Source organism: Hakea prostrata, chromosome 3 (genome assembly GCF_041222555.1).
Source record: "Hakea prostrata isolate BN-2017 chromosome 3, UWA_Hpros_2, whole genome shotgun sequence".
NCBI classification, from domain to species: Eukaryota; Viridiplantae; Streptophyta; class Magnoliopsida; order Proteales; family Proteaceae; genus Hakea; species Hakea prostrata.
Genome location: NC_142602.1, coordinates 24,152,724 through 24,172,977, shown reverse-complemented (window position 1 = coordinate 24,172,977; position 20,254 = coordinate 24,152,724). Strand labels below are relative to the sequence as shown.

Below are 20,254 nucleotides of genomic sequence, written 5' to 3'. Positions count from 1 at the left end.
GAAGAGAAGTATTGATTTCAGCAGCTCATATGTGACACTTTGGAAGATTATGGATGAAGAATTGGGGTGGATAACTTAAGCCATAAGATGGTTAGATCGTTTAGTTTGCATTACCATATGTTTTTGATGTCTATTTCTGCATTATTACTGACTTGTATTCAAAATCTCTACCTATTTGCTGATTTGCTTTGTCAATAAAGACAAGCCAAAATCTGGATTTTAGGATATATTCCCTTCGCTTCATCGAGCCCTGAAGGTGGTAGCTGGAGGCTTCACATAGACAAGAGTTCCTTTCTGTCTTTTTGTGGGGGAAGTTTCAGATTTTTTTTTTGGGGGGGGGGGGTGTTGTTGGAGGAAACAGTTGGAAACAGTTGACAAGTTAGAAACAACTGCTGTAATATAAGAAACCACCAAAATATTTGATGCATGAATTTTTAATTACATACCAAATTTCACATTAACTAATACCTGAAAGGATGTTCAGTTGTACTGCCTTTCAGTCAAATACAAAATTGAGTAGCTAATTAGAACTTCTCATCCTATATGTTTATTTGACCTTCATCCATTTTGTTGTTTCACACAAGTGACAGCAAAATTTACATGTTTGACATCAAGCCCCATCAGGATCAACAATTAATTCCACATTGTTTGGTATCAGGACCCTTGGTTTTGAGCACAAATGGGTCAATTCTAACCCATAGCAAGGAGAAGATTGAGGCCAAAAGCACTGACCAGATGACAACAATTGTAGGAGTCCTGTTCTGCCTCCCCATGAGACCCTTGAGGAATGGATAGAGATGGACAATCACCCAAAAGGCAAAGAAGAGCTTCCCAAAAAGAGGACCCCAGGATTGGTACCCATTATTTATAGCATCAGATATGCCTGCGACCACTCCAACCATGTTGATGATCAAGACTGTGGTTGGAGGGATCAGAAGAGTGGTCCATTTAAAGGCATATAACTCTCCGAAGTCCTCATCATCAGTGGCCTTGGAAGTAACAGTGAAGCTAGTTTCTATTCCAGCAAGAATCTTGAGAAGTCCCTGAATAACAGCAAAGAGATGTGCTGATATACCACCAATAACCCAGAATTGCTCATTCCTCCACCATTCCTCGATGCTGACTCCACTCCATCTCAGCTCCAATATGCCAGTTGCGAAAATGGACAAAAACAGTCCAATGAAGAAGAGACTTGCAAACGTGCTAATCTGTTTCATGGATCACACAGGAAAAATGTTGTTCCATACCCAAAAAAAAAAAAAAAGAGGAAGATCTTTTTGTGTGCCATAAAAATGAAAATGAATCAAACACTAGTTGTGTGGCAATAAAATTGCATCAGTTGAAACAGTAGCTAGCAATGAAAATGAAAACGTACCTCTGGCATTATAAATTTTCCACTTAGCAAGCAAACAGCAGGAAGGATACAGTAGGCGAGAAGAGCTAAGGAAGTGAATGGGTAGATAGTTGTGTTGACATATGCAAACCGTTCAAGCCACTTCAGGTGTCCACCCTTGTACCCATACCAGAGGGGACTGTGTCGACTGAAGAAGATCTCAACAGAACCCAGAGCCCACCTCAGAACTTGATTGAGACGATCAGAAAGGTTGATGGGTGCTGAACCCTTGAATGCAGGCCTCTTGGGCATGCAGTATATCGACCTCCAACCTCGGCAATGCATCTTAAAGCCTGTCAGGATATCTTCAGTGATAGACCCGTAAATCCAACCCAACTGCCCAACAAACAGCAGCAAGAATTAAACAAACTAAAGGACTACTAATAAGAACTTGAACCAATTTACTGTTAAAATGAAGGATGTTATAGTTGATACCTCTATCCCCCAATCAGTTTTGTCTTCATAGCCACAGCTAATAACATGAATGGCTTCCTTGAGCAGAGCAGCTGGACTCGAGGAGGGAGGAACACCGCCTTCTTCCATCAGTGTTGAAGTCACAAATGCTGCTGACTGACCGAACCTTTTCTCAAAGTTCATCTGGGACATTAGTAGCTCCTTGTCCTCATCAACTCCTGATTATGAGAAACCAGAACTCCAATTAAATGGAGAAAACCAGATAAAAATAGAATTGCTTCTAATATTCACAAGACCTAAAGCAATGTACATGCCATGACAGACCTTGGAGGCTTGATCCATTTCTGTTTGCACCAGCTGCACTAGTGTCTTGCTTGGAGGGCTTAGGAAGTTTCTTACGACGTCCACAACATGGCAAGCAGGCACAAGAAGCCATCTTGGGACGCTTGGGGCCCTTTGGAGGGTTATAACCATATAGAGCTTGTCTTCTAAAGACACACCCAGTACCGACATAAACTGGACCCTGAATTCCATCGAGGCCTTTCATATTAATCTGCAAAACCCGGAAGGTTATCACATTGCGTATAGCTTCTTATCCTTACGTAGACAACAAGATCGATCATACATAGAGAAAGGTTTTCCAATAAATGGGTGGTTCTGAGACTTACATCAAAGAAGACAGTGTTTCTGTTGGCATACCGATCGTGCAGGTCAATGCCATCAAACCTCTGAGGGAACTGGACATAACATACATTCCTCCCAACCTGAGGGTCCATCAAGAAACACATTGCCTCCCTGGCAGCTTTGCTATTATTTATGTAGTGATCACAATCCAAGTTCAACATAAAAGGGGCATTTGTCAGCACTGCAGAAACACGAACCTGTAAAAATTGCAAGAGTAGTGAGGGATTCTCATTAGAACAGAGCTGTTGAGTAATACCTGCTTAAATTCACAGCCCATGATGATCTCCGTGTTACTACTAATCTTAAAGACTTCATGAGTGCAATATTGATTATGCATTGTAAGAACTACTTCTAACCTATCATGAGTACTTTTTATGGAATTTTGGGTAAGATTAGAACACTTAAGAGTTGGTATATTTAGTTTACCAGGGCATTCATGGCACCAGCTTTCTTGTGATGTTGGAAGCCAGGTCTCTTCTCACGAGAAACATAGACAAGGCGAGGGAGCTCATTTCCTTCAACATCATGGCCTCCACTGTGACCAAGAAATACTTGAATCATACCTGGATGATCCTTAGTGTTGTTTCCTGGCCAAGGTGTACCATCTTGCATTATCCATCCTTCTAGGGGAATCTTCATGGCTTTGGCTACCAATGCATTGATCCGGACTTTAAATTCTTCGTACTCTCTCTGCCAAACAAGAAATGTTGAATTGATTACTCCAATGATCAACTCTTCTACAGTTTCAAGTTTCAGTAGTTCTTGAATTGCCAATTGACTTACCTTCATTGCTCGACGCTCCTTGACAAATGTAGGCTGGACTTTATCTTTGAGATAGTCCACCTTGAGAGAAAAATACATCTCCGGAGCTCGAGGTTCAATGGCATATTTCTTACAGAAAGGAACCCATTTACGAGCAAATTCTGCAGTTTCAGAGAGCGACTCAAATGTGAGCATGGAAGCACCATCATCAGAGACGTAGCATGAGGTCTTATCAACTGGGTAATCCATAGCTAAGATCGAAAGCACTGTGTTTGCTGTAACTAGAGGAGGTTCCTTCAATGGGTCCACTGTACTAACAAATATATCCACTGGTGCTAGCATTGAAGGTTCTCCTTCTCTCTCATATCTGCCATTAATCATCATTCCATATATTGAAAACTAGTTAGTCCAAGGAAAGAACTAGAGAAATTAACACTCTGAAACTTTGACAAGTGCAATACCTGAGAGAAAGACGATCAAGATAAGTCTCACGATCAATGGGCAACCATTTGGGGAACTGATCAAGAATCCATGATATGGCAAACCAGATCTCACAGGCTACAGAGGTGAGCCATAGCCCAATGGCATCATGAACCGGGTTCAGGATTCTATAGCGAAGAAACAAAGCTAGAACAACAAGCCGAGTCACGATCACCATACGATATGGGTTGACCTTGCTAGATGCAATTGGTACTTTTCTTGATAGGGGTTGCCTTGCTTCATCCATCCTGCACCATCAATCAATAATTCAATATTCATGTATGTAGTGAACAAACGTGGGCTTGGGCCTGGATTCCAAACCAGCCCACAGTGGACCACTTCCAATTTGAACCGGATATGATGGGGCTGAACCAGCCGGTCCCAAACCATTTCAAGGTTGATTGATTTTCCTTTTTTTTTCTTTGTTTTTTTTTATCACCCCATCCAGGCTCATACCAATATCCGCCTCATAATTCATGAGTTGAATTGGTAGAAATGTCAAAAGATTTGATAAACTAAAGAAAATACTACTTTTGGAAAATCTAGCAATTAAGAGAATCTTCATGTACATGCATGAATGCATTTGAGGCATTTAAATGGCATCTATCAGAGATGAGTCTCACATGATGGATTCCATTGGATACTTTACATGGAGATTTATATGAATCAAAATTTCTATTGTTGTAATCATTTAAGAGAAATTTTGTAAATTTATAATTAACTGTTATGACTACAAAAAAAATAGCAACATACAAGGGATCAGTATCCATGGGATCTTCAGGGTCAGTAGTTCCCAAGTTTCCTTGCTTTGTTTTCCAGTCATCCATGCGCTCTTTCCACCCTGCCTCTTTCTTTTCATCCCACCTCGTGCTTCCTGTATTTTAACCTTTTTGTTAAAAAAAATTCTTCCATTTCTTCATAAGTAATTTACACGTAAAACCGGTGACCTTAAAATCCTAATTTTACATGTTATTGTGCTTTTTTTTATTTAATTTCACTTAATTTATGTATAAATAGATTTTAAATTTCAAGGGACAATCTAAACCAAAAGCAAGTGATTGATGTGTACCAGACTCCGATAATGGATAAGGATGAACGCGTTTATGAAGCGACGTAGATGATAACATTTGCTCCCCATAAGCATGATTTGATATCGGAAACTCACCACTCACCTGCATACATAAAACGTAAGTTGTAATTCTCACATTTATCTATTTAATTACAAACTCCATGTATGGAAAATTTTTGAATCTATATTTGGTATGCATTAGGTCAATTTTGCATTTCAGATGATAATAAATATTTGCTCCTATCATCCATGAAATCGACTAAAAATGCATTGAAAGAATCAATACCAAACACTGTTGAAATGTACATCTATTTATCAAAATGAAATAAGAAAAGCTTGATTACCGGTCTAGATCTAGCACTGGTTATAACTGGAGGAAACTGGGAATTTTCAATGTCATCAGGGCCTCTTCCATAGCTCATCTTCCCATAAAGCAGTGCTTCTGTGAGATGTTTCTGCTTGTTCTGCTCGTCATCTTCAATGTCAAATTCATGTTCAATATCATCTATGTCTTCTTCATCTTCATCTCCTTCCACCCTTGGGCTTCCTTAATTCATTAATAATACATAATCTCTTATCAGTAAGCCTTAATGAAGAACACTACTTGAAGTCTTAACCCTAATTAATAACCATATACCAGTTTCTTACCTTTGAGACGTTTGTAACGGGTCTTGCACTGGGGACAAAGTTGGCTTCCTTCTCTCCTTTCATACTCATAACAGGGCCGGCACACAGGAAAACCGCATTCGTTGCAGGCAACGAAGAGATCACCATCAGTAGTAACTCCAACCTCATCACCACAAATCTCACAGACTTGACCACTTAAAGATTTTAATGCCTTAGGCTGCACAGACAACACAAACCCAAATCTTAGTTGGTATTACAAGCTTATCAGTGCAATTGCAGAGATAAAATCTAAATGGGTTTGTATGATACTACCTCTTCATGGCCATGAATGACAACAAGCTCATTCCTGTTGTGAGATCCTGCAACTAATCCGGCACTAGCTTCCATTTTTCCTTCTCTGATGGATGAGAGGTCTCAGAGAATACAGAAATGGCTTCTATGGGTTGTTTTTATCAATGAAGGTAGGCTCTCCATCTCATTTCATCTCACCTAATGTGTCCAGAGAAGGGTTGGTTGCAGAGTCGCCATTGCCTCCAAGTTAAGCTACGTCTATTCAACCACCATGCATACCAACGGCTACAGACCGTATTTAAGATACTAATATTTTGAGACTAAGTTACCCTTGTAGCTTTCCAATAATGTCCATCATGTCCTCTTTAACTGAATTACCGGTAATAGCTACACTCCTTATTTGTCACACCATTAGAAACTCAATTTGGTTCTTTCTCTAAAACTTCCCTCTTGATTGGGAGATATTTCAGACACATCTTCAATTCTGTTGGCCTCACTTGGAAGGAACCCAATTCGATTTTTTTTTTTTTTTTATAGTATCAAATGCAATATGGAGAGCCATCACTAAAGAACGGTTTAACATCTCTAATTCTAGGGACCCACTTCTCTGCTGTTTTGAAGATGATTGTGGCTTATTTGGAAAGAGACATTGTCTTCTGGAATGAGCTATCAAGGTTCTCTTCTGCCGAATTACTTTTATGGTAACTCCATTGCTTACAAGGTTTGTGCAGAGTTGAGCTAGGATAGAGGGAAGATTTTAATTTACCCTGAGCAGGAAACGAGAAAAGGGATGCTTCGGATAGAAGATTTTGTGAATTAAGTCATTTAAATTGGTAGGTCTGTGAGGTAAGGCCTCTCTGTCATCTGGACACATGACCTTCATAAGGTCCTACATCGTTTTTAATGAAAAAGCTGTTGGTTTTTTTAATGAGAAAGCTTCTTATTAAAGACTTGTACGTACATACAAGAACAAATCTTAGCAAGGAACACCTGCAATTTACGGTATTCCTTCCAGCAGCTTTAATTTCTGGGCTTGGATTAATTCATTCAGGTGTGGCAATCCTTGTTTGCCATGATCATTACAGTGTGGCAAGACATCTTCTCATCGATTTTTCCATGAGAAGGATACAAGCTGGATGCTTGGGATTCTAGATTCAGCTCCACAAAGCGAGTTCTCTAATCATGGCCATCTGCATCAAAGACAATCCAGAAAGCTTTTCCTGCCAGATTCTTAGGAAGATCATTTCATTAGTGTCCATTTCTCGCAAGCACCGACTTCATACAGGGACATGCTAATCACCTGACGATGGCTTCCCAAGGGTGGGAGACTTATTCATGTAGAAACAATACTACATACAGGTTTTTGTCATACGGCACATGACAGATTTTTGTCATCTGAATCGTTCTTAAAAGAGTAGCAAGATTGTAGAAGACTTCAAAAGAGAATTTGGATCTTCTTCTAAAGAACTCAGATTTAAATAATAATAATAGAAGAAAACTTATTCTGTTATTGTAATTAATATTACAAAACTATCAAGGGGGCATGACCTACAATAGCACTGTACATAAGATGACCAAGAGGCACTACTCAGGCCCTATTCCTCATTACATACTGCAATAGAAGATTGCTCGCTCTTTCATCATTAACCATTGCTTACAAAATGCCAACTCAGGTTATACACCAGCAGACACTCCAGTCGCTTCTGATTTTTCCCTCTTCTTTGGTTCCTGAGGTTTCTGTAGAACTGCTTTATTTGGTACCATAATAATAAATATGTTCCTATCTCTGAAGTTCTTGCTCTCCTCTGCCCCAAGCTGCAAATGCCAATGACAAAAAAATTAAACTGAAATATGTTAACTAATATGATATTCTTTAACTGAAACATGTTAAATAATATGATATCTTTTTATATATTTTGCATAGGAACCAAATTCACATATGTAAAATGCTCAATCTAACTATATATGTCAATAGAAGGGTCAAAAACCTAATATCTGATTTATACCATTCAAGAAGGGAGCTGAATTTCAGGAGGATGGCAGGCTTGGCAGGCTTGTAATAGCTGTAATTAGTTGGGTTTTGATTCTCAAACAAATCAAAAATGCATTACCTTGGTCCTCAGGGAAAAATATGTGCACCCAAGGAAATAATTCTGGAAGAGCAATAAAATTCAGAATAAATCTCACCCTAAAAGGCTAAAACAACTAAAATCCACGTCCTAAATCAACCATGTCCAGTTCTATGAACTTGGATTCATATCTTACATAAATCACGTTAAGCACAATAACATTAGATACTGCAGGAAAAGCTTGCGTGGAATAAACAAGAGAAGAAAGTTAATGAGGCCCAGCATGATAACACTACTGTTTCTGGCTATGTTCCTAACCCAGAAATCACTTTCTCATGTTTCTTTACTGAGGCAAATTTCTGAACAAGAAGGTGTTGTGGTAAGTTGGAAACACAGGGTAATTATTATATTTCCAGGCAAGAAAAGAAACAGAAACGCACCTGTTATGTGCAGTAGTTTCAGTTTCTGAAACTCATATAAATTATGAAGAATTCCATGGAACACCAAAAATTTGGTGGGGGTTTAACTGGTTCGTTTCCAAGAGCGGGAGAGGAAGAAAAAAAAAGGGGTTGACAAACAGATTTCTGTTCCTTCTTGTACCAAGTGAGGAACAAAGAGACAAAAACAGAAGAGTTATCATGCACGGTAAGATTCCCAAAACGGCTAAAAAAATTTCTGGGTGGAGTGGCTTTCTTGATTTGGTTATTACCATCATACTTTATTTTCTATCTTCATTTTCAACAAAATCAATCTCCTAACGCTATACTTGTCAACCAGAATTCATTTATAGGTGAATCAATATCACTTTCCCTGTACCTTCATTAAATTAACCATGTGCCCCCCCCCCCCCCCCCACAATGCTGGAGAAAAAAACCCTCTTTTATTTTTGTTTCTCAAACAAAGAAGTTCTATAAAAAGCTTTAATTTCTCAATTTCTCAGCAACTTTCTCAGACTGGTTCATTTCCAAGATGGGGAAAAAATAATTGGGGGTGACAAACAGATCTCTGATCTTTTCTGTGCCAAGTGAGGAACAAAGAGACACACTATGGGAGCATACAAGACTTTGCAATATACCAAATCTTCCATCTTGAACTTCCATATCATCCAGTTGCTCCTGTTTAAACTGATCATCCGTCCTACGGCGCTTGCCTCCATCGACATCTTTTACGAACAGTCATGCGAACTAGGCTCTGATACCACTTGTTGGGAAAAATATCGAAAGGTGGTTCACTCTTTTCCCCCCTGTGTAAGAGATCGAAAGAGAAAAAGAAATACAACAAAGGTATTTGTGAATATTGTCTATGAATAGTGTCTGTGGGGCCCACGTGGATAGTACCTATGCATGACCCACTTGAAAAGATAACAAAAATAACGATCACAAAAAGAAACACAAACACAAAAATATACGTGGTTCGGTTTTGCCTACATCCACGGGCGTAATGAGACTTTTCACTATGAAAAAATAGAACTACAACACTTGTACAGTGCTTAGATTTATAATCAAATTCAACCCTGTATACAAAACTGGATACCCTTGTACACCCTCTCTCAACTCACACTCTCAACCCTTGAAGAGTTTCAAACCCACTACTCCAACATAGATACACTTCACTCAGCTCTGAATCCTGTACTAGATGAGTTCTCTTGCTCACTTGTACATCTCTCAAGCAAACCTCCCCACCCCTATTTATAGATGGAGAGGGGGATGTTAAAGAGAGAAAAACGAACCTCTCTTATTTATTGCTTTTGTCTCCTTTGTCATAAATAGGTGAGTGAGAGAGAAAGGGATGAGTTTTGTCAAACGAGGTGCCTACCTCATTAATGGGTTGTCACCCGTATGAGATTTAGAGAGTTCAGGAGAAAGACTGAGAGAGAGAGAGAGAGAGAGAGAGATTTCCTCTCTTTCACTTTGTCAAATATTGTGGCTGAGAGATAAATGTCACTTTCCTCATTTTTCGGTGACTATTTGTCACTTTATGAGGACCCCACAAACTTGGGTTATGCTACTGACAAGTTTGATTACAGTTTATGGGATGCAATTGACAAGAAAGTGATCAGAAACAGAGATGTGGTCTTTTTAGAAGACCAAACAATCCAAGACTTTGATAAAATCGAGAAGCCTCAACCATATAATGATGATCTTATTGACCTTGGTCCAAACACTTCACCATGGGTGCAAGGTGAAGGGGGAGATGTTCAAGAAGGCAATGGTGATGGTGACAACAACGGCACTCCACCGTTGGTGGACAAAGGGAGCAACCAGCTCACGACCCACCAGGTGAGCCTGAGTTAAAAAGATCCACCACGCCATAGCATCAAACTACCAAGTATATACCTAATTAATTTGTTATGCTTACAAATGCAGGTGAACTAGAATGCTTTGAAAAAGCAACTGACAGCAAGCATAGAGATGAGTGGTTGAAAGCCATGCAAGAAAAGATGGATTCTCTAGATAAGAACCACACATATGATCTAGTAAAGTTACCTGAAGGTAAGAAAGCACTTAAGAACAAATGGGCGTTTAAGCTAAAAGCCCAAGAGAAAAACTCACAACCAAAGTACAAGGCAAGATTGGTCGTGAAGGGATTTAGGCAAAAGAAAGGTGTTGACTTTGATGAAATTTTTTCACCAGTAATAAAAATGTCTTCTATACGAGTGGTGTTAAGTTTAGCAGCTAGTATGGATTTGGAAATCCATCAACTAGATGTAAAGACAGCCTTTCTCCATGGAGATTTGGAAGAAGAAATTTACATGGAGCAGCCAGAAGGTTTTGAAGTCAAAGGTAAGGAACACATGGTCTGCAGGTTAAGAAAGAGTTTGTATGGCTTGAAACAAGCACCAAGGCAGTGGTACAAGAAGTTTGATTCATTCATCATGGATCATTGGTATAACAGAACAACATCAGACCATTGTGTGTTTGTTAAGAAATTTTTTGAAGAAGATTTCATTATTCTCTTGCTCTATGTTAATGACATGTTGATTGTTGGTCAAGATGTCAAAAAAATTAACAGGTTGAAGAAACAATTGAGCAAGTCCTTTGCCATGAAGGAGTTGCGAGCTACGTAACAAATCTTAGGTGTAAAGATTTATCGTGACCAAGCAGCTAGAAAGTTATGGCAATCACAAGAAAGGTATGTGCAAAAGGTACTTGAAAGATTTAATATAAGCAAAGCAAAATTTGCAAGTACCCCCCTTGGTAGTCATTTCAAGTTGAGTAGTGAACAAAGTCCCTCAACTGAAGAAGAAAGGGATGAAATGAAGTGCATTCCCTACTCTTCAGCAGCAGGAAGCCTGATGTATGTCATGGTCTGTACTAGACCTGATATCGCACATGCAGTAGGAGTTGTCAATATATTTCTATCCAATCCTGGAAATGAACACTGGGAAGCAGTGAAGTGGATAATGAGATATCTTAAAGGTACTACTAACATTTCTCTGTGTTTTGGAGGCCAGAAACCTAAAGCATATAAAGATGTTGATTTGGCAAGAGACATTGACTCCAAAAAATCACATCAAGATACCTAGTTACTTTTGCAAGGGGGGCAATGTCATAGCAATTTAAGCTGCAAAATTGTGTGGCTTTGTCATCCACAAAAGCAGAATATCGTTGTTGTTGAAGCATATCAGGAGATGCTGTGGATGATAAAGCAATTCACTCAAGAACCCGGTTTGAAACAAGAAAAGTATGTCGTTCACTGCGACAGCCAAAGGGCAATCCATATAGGTAAAAATCAGAGTTTCCATTATAAATCCAAACACATCCATGTAAGGTATCACTGGATACAAGATATACTGGAACAAGCAGAAGCAGTTGCAGCTTGAGAAAATCCATACGGACAGAAATGGAGCAGATATGATGACAAAGGTTCTACCAAAGGGCAAACATGACAACTGTAGAAGCATGGCAGGCATCGAGTTGTCCCTCATTATGAGTTGGAGGGGAAGTTTGTGGGGTCCTCCTCATAAAGTGACAAACAATCATCGAAAAATGAGGAAAGTGACATTTATCTCTCAACCACAATATTTAACAAACTGAAAGAGAGGAAATCTCTCTCTCTCTCTCTCTCTCTCTCTCTCTCTCTCTCTCTCTCTCTCTCTCTCTCTCTCTCGCTCTCTCTCTCTCTCTCTCTCTCTCTCTCTCTCTCTAAATCTCATACGGGTGACAACCCATTAATGAGGTAGGCACCTCCTTTAACAAAACTCATCCCTCTCTCTCTCACCCACCTATTTATGACAAAGGAGGCAAAAGCAATAAATAAGAGAGGTTCGTTTTTCTCTCTTTAACATCCCCCTCTCCATCTATAAATAGGGGTGGGGAGGTTTGCTTGAGAGATGTACAAGTGAGAGAGAGAACTCATCAAGTACAAGAATTTGAGAGCTGAGTGAAGTGTATCTGTATTAGAGTAGTGGGTTTGAAACTCTTTAAGGGTTGAGAGTGAGTTGAGAGAAGGTGTACAAGGGTATCCAATTTTGGATACAAGGTTGGTCTTGGTTATATATCCAAGCACTATACAAGTGTTGTATTTCTACTTTCTCATAATGAAAAGTCTCATTACACCCATGGATGTAGGCAAACCCGAACCACTTACATTTTTGTGTCTGTGTTCTTTTTTGTGATCATTATTATTGTTATCTTTTCACGTGGGTCCCACACAGGTACTATCCACGTGAGCCCCACACACCACACACCACACATACACTATTCATAGACACTATTCACAAATAACTTTGTTGTATTTCTTTTTCTCCGTCAATCTTTTACATAGGTGGGAAAAGAGTGAACCGTCTTTCGGTAATTTTTCCAACAGAAACAGCATAAGGTGATGGTGAGGGCAGGATACTACTACAAGAAGAAGGGAAAAGAGAAAGGACCGGAGGGGAGTGTTGGAGAGCTAAGCAGCAGGGGCTACTCAAGAAACGCCTAGATCACCTATCCTTACATGGACACTACACATACCATTAGGTGATGATATTTGTCCCATCTACTGCAATTAGGAGAGTATGACAGGGCATTTATGGAAGCAAAAAAGGTCAGATATTGTATCTAACCAGACATGTGGCATACATGAACTGTAGGTGATGATTTGGCTTGATAGGATGCCACAGGAGGGGGGGTACTGCAGGACAGAACAATGGCTAGGGTTAATTTATAGATTATGAATCACTAGGGCAGATAGATTGGTGAAGTTTTTTTTCCTTGCATCCTTGGCTAATCCCAAAAGACATTTGAAGTAGGAGAGTTTGAGTGATAGACCAAGTACAGGGGAGTGATGGAAATGCCCGATGTAGGACAAAACACGAAGAAAGAGAGGCAAAAACACTATTCAGGTTACTGATCAAGTGAACTATCAACATATGTTGCCTAGGCAAGAATGTTAAGAGGAGATTCTGTGGGGCCCAAGACCAGGAGATTAGGTCAACTCTTGGAATAACATCCTTTTATGTAATTAGTAATATCATAAATATGATTATACAGAGACAGAAGCTGGGATGAGAATGTTAAGCTAAATGGAACAAAAGTGTGACCATCGATGTTGTCCAGTGACTAAATAATGGGAAGCAACTACAGGAAAGCATCGAACTGACAGGCTAAAAACTCTTACGTGCAAAAGAAGTTAAAGGTATAAGATTATATGTTACAAGGTACAGATAGAATCTAAATGAAATATACAGTGCATAAACCAAGTTCAAAATGAGACAAACTTTGTCTATCATTTACTATAATCGCAAAGCAATTTTTTTCAGAAAATTAGCCTTCTGGCAAACAAGTGTGTGCATTGAAAATTAGATTTAGACCATACTCTGAACATAGAATATAAAAGTCCTATGTTGAGAAACACCTGGACAGTTTTCAGGTCTCTCTTCAACCTTTTCACTGCTTAGTGTGGAGTCTGCAGACTAGTTGTGTTTATTGACAGTTCAGTAATTTACAAAATGCCAGTAAAAAATTCCCATTAGCTACATTCCCACTGCATCAACTTACTTTCATAACTTATATAAAGCAGAGCCATATGCCATTAACAAGATGTATCTGAAGCTTTCACAGAATATACAGTCAACACTCAACAGACATCATCGTACGAGTCAACTAATTGGAACCAAATCTTAATGAAATTTAGTTGAAACTTGAAATCACTGGGATATTTTGATTTGGACAGGACTAAAGTGGAAAATTTCAGAAAATTTCAGTCACTTCGGTCAAAACTGGATCAAAATAATTACAAATCAATATTTGTACTTAATACAACACTAACTTGAAGCAAATAACAATGGTTGATATCACCCAAGAAAACTTTCAGTTTAAACCAGGATTGCTAACAAGACCAGAAGCAAAAATATAGGTTGTTGCTCAGTTTTGCAAATTAAGAATAATTGGTGAATCACACTGCACAATTGAAAATATATATATATACATTACATGAAAAAGGGGAGGCTGTACCCATAACATACGTCTAACAGTAAAATTTCTTATACAGAATAATAACAAACAATGAGAAAAACACCCAGATAACTAACAGTATATTGTTCTTGAATATTCTAAGACCTAGACACGCATATGCCAATTCATAAGGAAAGTGTATGGTTAATACCTCCCCAATGTCATTCTGAAAACGCTTGATTAGCTCAATTGCAATATTCCGGAATTCATTCTCACGACCCTTCAAGTGCACAATAACCTTAACCTGCAGGAATTGCCTTAAAAGATATCAAAATATGGTACCAAACCGACATCCGGTTGGCTTCTTTTTTTTTCGCCGGGGGGGGGGGGGGTTGGAAGGAGGAAAACCAGATAGACATTCTTTATTGGCAGTATAATCAAGTTCCAAACAACCTTATCCCCATCTTTGAGAAACTTCATAGCTGATTTCAACCTCACGGAATAATCATGAGAATCAATGTTGTACCTATTTAAGAAATCAATACCAACTGATTAAAACAATGCCAAACATGATTCCTCCTACAACATTGAAGAGTAAATTTATATGCATAGAGAGGGCAATTACAGGAGCCTTGGATGGAAGAAAAATGAAAAAGGAGAGATTGATGGAATGAAGCCTGATAAATAATAGAGGATAACTATGAGTAACTCAAACAGGACAGAGGAAGTCATAAGAAGAGCTGAAAGATGAAAGTTCAGCAATAGTAGAGCAGAGACTAGGATACTGTCACTTAAATAGGTCCCACAAAATAAGTTCGTTAACATAATTAGCACTTACGCGCTTTAAGTAAGATTTAGATGAAACTAATTAGAGCACATGAGAAAAAGGAAGACAGCAAAAGAGAAGTTGAGAGAAATTTTTGCACTCAAGATCCAATAAATAGGATAAAGAATGTACAAGATGAGAAAAGGAAAGGAATTTTCTCTATTAAAATACTGATGCATCAGTGTGGTCTAAAGACAAGTACAAGAAATGGAATCTGCACAAGAAGTGGGAGAGATTTTTACATTTAATGCAAGGGAAATTTGCACTCATGTCCTGAATACGACTGATCCATCAGGAAAAGAAAAGAAAAAAAGGATCAACCTCGTGCTTGATACAGTGGTTCAACCAAAGTTTGTTAAAACAGGAATTGTAAGAAAAACTTTGTTTGGTATGGAGCACTTACAAAGGTTCAAAAACTCAAATGAATGATTAGAAATACAGCCCAACATTTTGAGAACGGAAAAAGAAATTATAATAATAATAAATAAAGGAAATAAAATAAAATAAAAACATTTTTGACGTGAGACGAAAGAAAAAACAGTACACACACATAAATTGTGAGGCTAAATCATGTCTCATGTGTTAAATGTCAATATTTGATATGGAGGCCAGACATTATAGATATTAAGTTATTATTTACAGGGTCAAGCTTTAGCCTCTCTTTTTTTTCCCCCACTTAAAGAAGTGTGTCAAAATATTTTATTTTTATCTGTTTATTCTTTTTTTTTCCGGCTTGTTTTTTGCAATGCCTATGGATCAACTCAACACCCCCCCCCCCCAAAAAAAAAAAAAAGGAGGAAACAGCTACAGATTAGCCACATAGACAAAACCTTCAAAGTTAGCTGCTCTGATAAGCTTATCAAAGGGGCCAAAAATATGAGGCCCAGATGAATGAGGACAGTAAACCCATTCTACCTTGCTCAAATGTTTAATTTCAGCCCAAAAGAGAATTTATCATGTGGCAAAATACAGCTTCAGATTTTAGGATACTGTAAAGTAGGAAATAGAGGCCAGAGTTCTGCAGGTGACCATATAAATGCTGGGAATGCATGCCAATACATAAGAGGGCATTTGATTGAATTAGGCGCTGAAAATTAACAGAAAGATAATATTAGACCATCTACTATTCTCTATCCAATGGTCAGAACGAGGTCCACTTTTATAAGCCTATCCAGGCAGGGCACAAGAATGAAAGCCAAATGATATAGCAATCTAACAAGGGAGGAAGAAATAAACTACATTAATAGAGTAATTTGAGAGGTAAGAATTTTTTGGATCAATAGTATACAAAAATCTTACCCCATTTTGACCTCCTTCATATCCATACGACTAGCTGCACAGAGGATCATATGCTGGTTAAAATATATTAACTAAAAAAGAAATTTTGATTACCAATGAAGTGAAATATAGCAAAACCCTTAAAAAGAACTTTTGACTCCCAATGAAGTGAAATATAGCAAAACCCTTGAAGAAACACACACCAGCACTTTTCTTTTGTTGATCTCTTTTTCTCTTTTGCTGTTCATATCGGTATTTGCTGCAAGAATTGGAACACTTAAATTAATACACTGTTTTTTGGTAGATAGATGAGTGCATGCTGCAAGAATGCCAAAACACAGAGAGATATTTATTCAGGCCTACAGAAACATTAAGAAAATCATACCTAGCATCCATGCAGAAAAAGCACAATGTAGTTTACTCAGAAAACAGATAAGCATTTGTGTGCAAGTATGTCTAAGTGTGTGTGCCTAGGGGGTATGATTCTCAAGTCCGCTTTCTTCTCCTTGTTGTCTCCTTTACCCTATGGATGGATGAAATGTGCCAAGAAACCCCATATACATGTCTAAAACTATTTCCTTCCCAATTTGACAATTTCATAAACATAAACCAAGTCCCCTGAATAGGTTAACCACTGATAAACCCTCTTATCATAGTCACACACTCTTCAGATTACAGGAGACACCATTCTCTCCACCAACGAATCACACTGTTAAGTAGGTTAACCTTCTCCCTCAAATTATCTGATCAAACATTTTGGATGTCCTATGTACTCCAGTAAATCACTCGTTTCACAAGTAGGTTAACCTTTTGCTCCATCAAACTATTTGTTCAAACATTTTGGTGTCATCTACTGTTTAAAAACATAGCCATTTAGTTGGGATAAGGCTGAGTTGAATTGTGTTGCATAATCTCCTTAAACCAAAATCTGGTCATTTCAAATCACTCTTTTCTTCCAACCAGACCAGTTCCTCCATTTGAATGGCCAATTCAAAAACGTATTTTTGTCCCAGACTGAGAGAATACATACTTGTAGTCCATTATTTTGACAACTGGAGGGTCTGCATCTGGTGACAGTATGACCTGCAAATGAGTAGAGCTCAATGTCATTGCCCACGATTTTTCCAGAGCTACAATTCTTAATGAGATATTGATAGCTCAATATCTCATAAGTAACTGCAGAACTCAACTCCTGCCATAATGCATAGAGTAAAAGAACAAAAAATTGAAATATTAGCAAAAGCTAACCTAAATGACATTCAACAGAGCTGTCATACCAGATCAAGTTCAGCATCTTCAGCCATTTGAATGGCTTCATTTTTAGAGACGACTCCAACCTGTTACGAAGTTTTATTTTGAAATCAATCAAAGAGAAGCTTTGGGCACATAGTTTAACAATTTATCGAACCATGAAAGTAATGAAACTGACCATATTCTGCTGAGCATCTATAAGTCGTACAGAAGCTGACCTATTCAAAATGAATACAACAACACACACCTTAGCTTCAATTGTAACCGGAATGCCAATTCAAACTAAAAATATATCAAATTTACGGATAAGTTTCAGGTGAATGACCCATGAGCCCAAGTATTGAAATTACCTGATGCTGAAGATATCAAGGGCAGGATCGGCTGCAGTGTTTGCCTGCTGAACCTCCCTCGACCTCCTTTGGTCGCCAGGGCCACCTCGAGATCCGCCTGACCTTGCGGTTACTGAAAGCAGAGAAGCAGAGGAGAAGGAACGGCAACAATCGATTCTGACAAGATTAGGGTTAGTAAAGCGAACTCCCAATAGTTTGGATTCAAGTGAGGAGATTTGGAGAGGATTAACTGATGTTGTTCTTTGATAGACCACCATTTTGAAGGGAAAGCTACCCGTAATCCCAGACATGGAGGGCGCGTGGGTTAAGCACCCAATGTCCCCTCCAAGTATTAAAATTTCAGAAAATGAAACCAACAAGACTTATAATCGAAGAGGGAAGAACGATATTCACGTTGAGATCATGAGGGATGACTCGGGTTTGTAGAGCCCTGTGACTGAGAATCAAAGAAGTTCTAAGCCAGAGCCGGCTTTCAGCGTACGGGGAATACTGGACCTTATCCACATCACCTTCCTCACTCCTCAGTGGACGGACACGTTACAACTATATTGTACAACCCTATACGGGAACCGGCTGATTGGAATCTTTATTTCTGGTTATCCAAATTCTTCATGGCAGTGAGATTAAACAAAATCCATGATCAATAGTTGGTAGTGGGGTGGTAAATGGTAACATCCATCTCTTAGGTAATAATCCATATATAAAAACTTCTTATTAATAAAATATTTTTTTTTAAGAGTTTTTTTTTTCATTTTGCCTCTTTAAGTTAGACTCAAGCTCTTGTTTGTCCACTTACAAATATTTCAGTTGGCCCAACTCAATATCCAATTTTGTCAACTTGAAATATTAAAAAAAAACCACAGTTATGTTTCTCTGAACTGAACTTTGAAATTACCATTATGCCTATGAGTGAAAAGAATAGAGAAAAATATACTTTTTTAGTTTTTCAAATTTATAAAAGAAACTCATATTCAATCAATTCACTTGAATAAGAAGAGAATCGCCACCTCTCGGTTATGAGTTTCACCGCAAAATGTCAAATTTGCTCTAAGATTTACGGATCCGACCAAGGGAAAGCAGAGCTCTTTGAACTCTACAATGGAAAGATACACGTCAAGATTAGCACCTATGGCAGCCCTCATCACTAACATCTTGGTCCCCAACAAACAAGGATGTTGGATTTGTGATGAAAATCATTTTATCTTTTGGGTTCAAATTTGAACTTGGGTCCATTTGGTATTAAACTATAGGTTAGGTATTTGTTATCATTAAGAGGGCTTCACGAGAGGTAAATGAAGTGAGAAAAAAAGAGTTTCTAGGGAGTTTCAAGAGGGGCAAAAACGAGATTGAGCTATTGAGTCTTCTTTTTCTTGTGGTTTTGTAAAAATGTGTTTATTTCTCTTTTGTATTCTTTTCCATCACAACTCTATTGAATCTTGAGCTTGCATTTGAAAGGTTTTCTTCAAGAGCTTAAAGGTGGAAGGGTCAAATAGGTTTGAGAAGTGGTGTGACCGGTTGAAGTAACATTGTATTATTTTAAAAATTAAAATAGTGAATTCCGTTCTAGTGGATGTAGCTAATTTAGAACATTCCGGATTTAATGAACCACAAAAAATTATTGTGTGTTGTTTATATTTTTTTTCATTATTGTGGTGGCTTATTGTTACCTGCTTTATAATTGTTTTCAACTTATTTGCACAAGATTCTTGATTTATTTTTGTTCATTTAGGTGGTTCGTTCAATTACCCGATCCTTAAATTGGGTCTTGTCTTCTACAAAAGTATCTACAAGAACTTTACTGGTTAATTGCGTAGATTGCTTTTGGCTCCAATGGCTAAGAAGTGTTTGTTATAATACCACTTGATCTGATAATATGCGTGCCCAGATCCAAGATCTTATCAGAAGATCTGGACTGATTTGTGAAGCTTGAATGGGTGGTCATCCTTGAATTTGGAAATCAGTAGTGCTACCAAGCTCGCTGGAGCTCTTGTTCATCTGGTAGTGAAGGTTTGGGAGGTGAAGAATCAAGGCAACAACAGATGCGCTAGCTGGGGAATAGTAATAAAAGGAGATATTCAGCTCATTGGCGACTAGGATTGCTAGGTTACATAAAGGATCAATCACAAGGGCAGCAATGAAGGAAGTCACATATATGGTTTGGAGTGTGTGGAGAAGATTTGGGTTGTAGATATGAATCGCTTCAAAGAGCATGGAGACTGGACGGGGAGTAGTTGATGTTGGAAGTAATGAAGAAGGGTTGGGTAGAGGAGGGAGAAGCGATGGAAGGTGGTGATTGAAGGGTCTGTTTGAGAGACATGGTCGATGTAAGGACCAAGATTGGCAGCAGTTTTGTAAGATTCGTCTGAAATGAGGACGACTG

General features: G+C 38.4%; 2 protein-coding genes across 2 annotated transcripts; both read right to left on the bottom strand.

Moving 5' to 3' along the window:
• Positions 1 to 378: 378 nt before the first annotated feature.
• IRX3 (Cellulose synthase family protein) lies at positions 379 to 5,866 on the bottom strand. The gene is made up of 13 exons (XM_089149971.1): positions 5,742 to 5,866; positions 5,451 to 5,646; positions 5,147 to 5,349; positions 4,803 to 4,905; positions 4,487 to 4,607; positions 3,715 to 3,981; positions 3,275 to 3,620; positions 2,918 to 3,181; positions 2,476 to 2,688; positions 2,132 to 2,360; positions 1,829 to 2,025; positions 1,376 to 1,729; positions 379 to 1,208 (listed from the first exon to the last, which is right to left on the bottom strand). The coding sequence occupies exons 1-13, from the start codon at positions 5,814 to 5,816 to the stop codon at positions 627 to 629; spliced, it is 3,150 nt and encodes a 1,049-aa protein (XP_089006097.1). The 5' UTR covers positions 5,817 to 5,866; the 3' UTR covers positions 379 to 626.
• A 1,279-nt stretch (positions 5,867 to 7,145) lies between these two features.
• LOC149021793 (translation initiation factor IF3-2, chloroplastic-like) lies at positions 7,146 to 18,366 on the bottom strand. The gene is made up of 9 exons (XM_089149970.1): positions 17,875 to 18,366; positions 17,703 to 17,742; positions 17,551 to 17,610; positions 17,304 to 17,356; positions 16,477 to 16,532; positions 16,295 to 16,328; positions 14,623 to 14,695; positions 14,381 to 14,473; positions 7,146 to 7,535 (listed from the first exon to the last, which is right to left on the bottom strand). The coding sequence occupies exons 1-9, from the start codon at positions 18,162 to 18,164 to the stop codon at positions 7,395 to 7,397; spliced, it is 840 nt and encodes a 279-aa protein (XP_089006096.1). The 5' UTR covers positions 18,165 to 18,366; the 3' UTR covers positions 7,146 to 7,394.
• Positions 18,367 to 20,254: the final 1,888 nt, after the last annotated feature.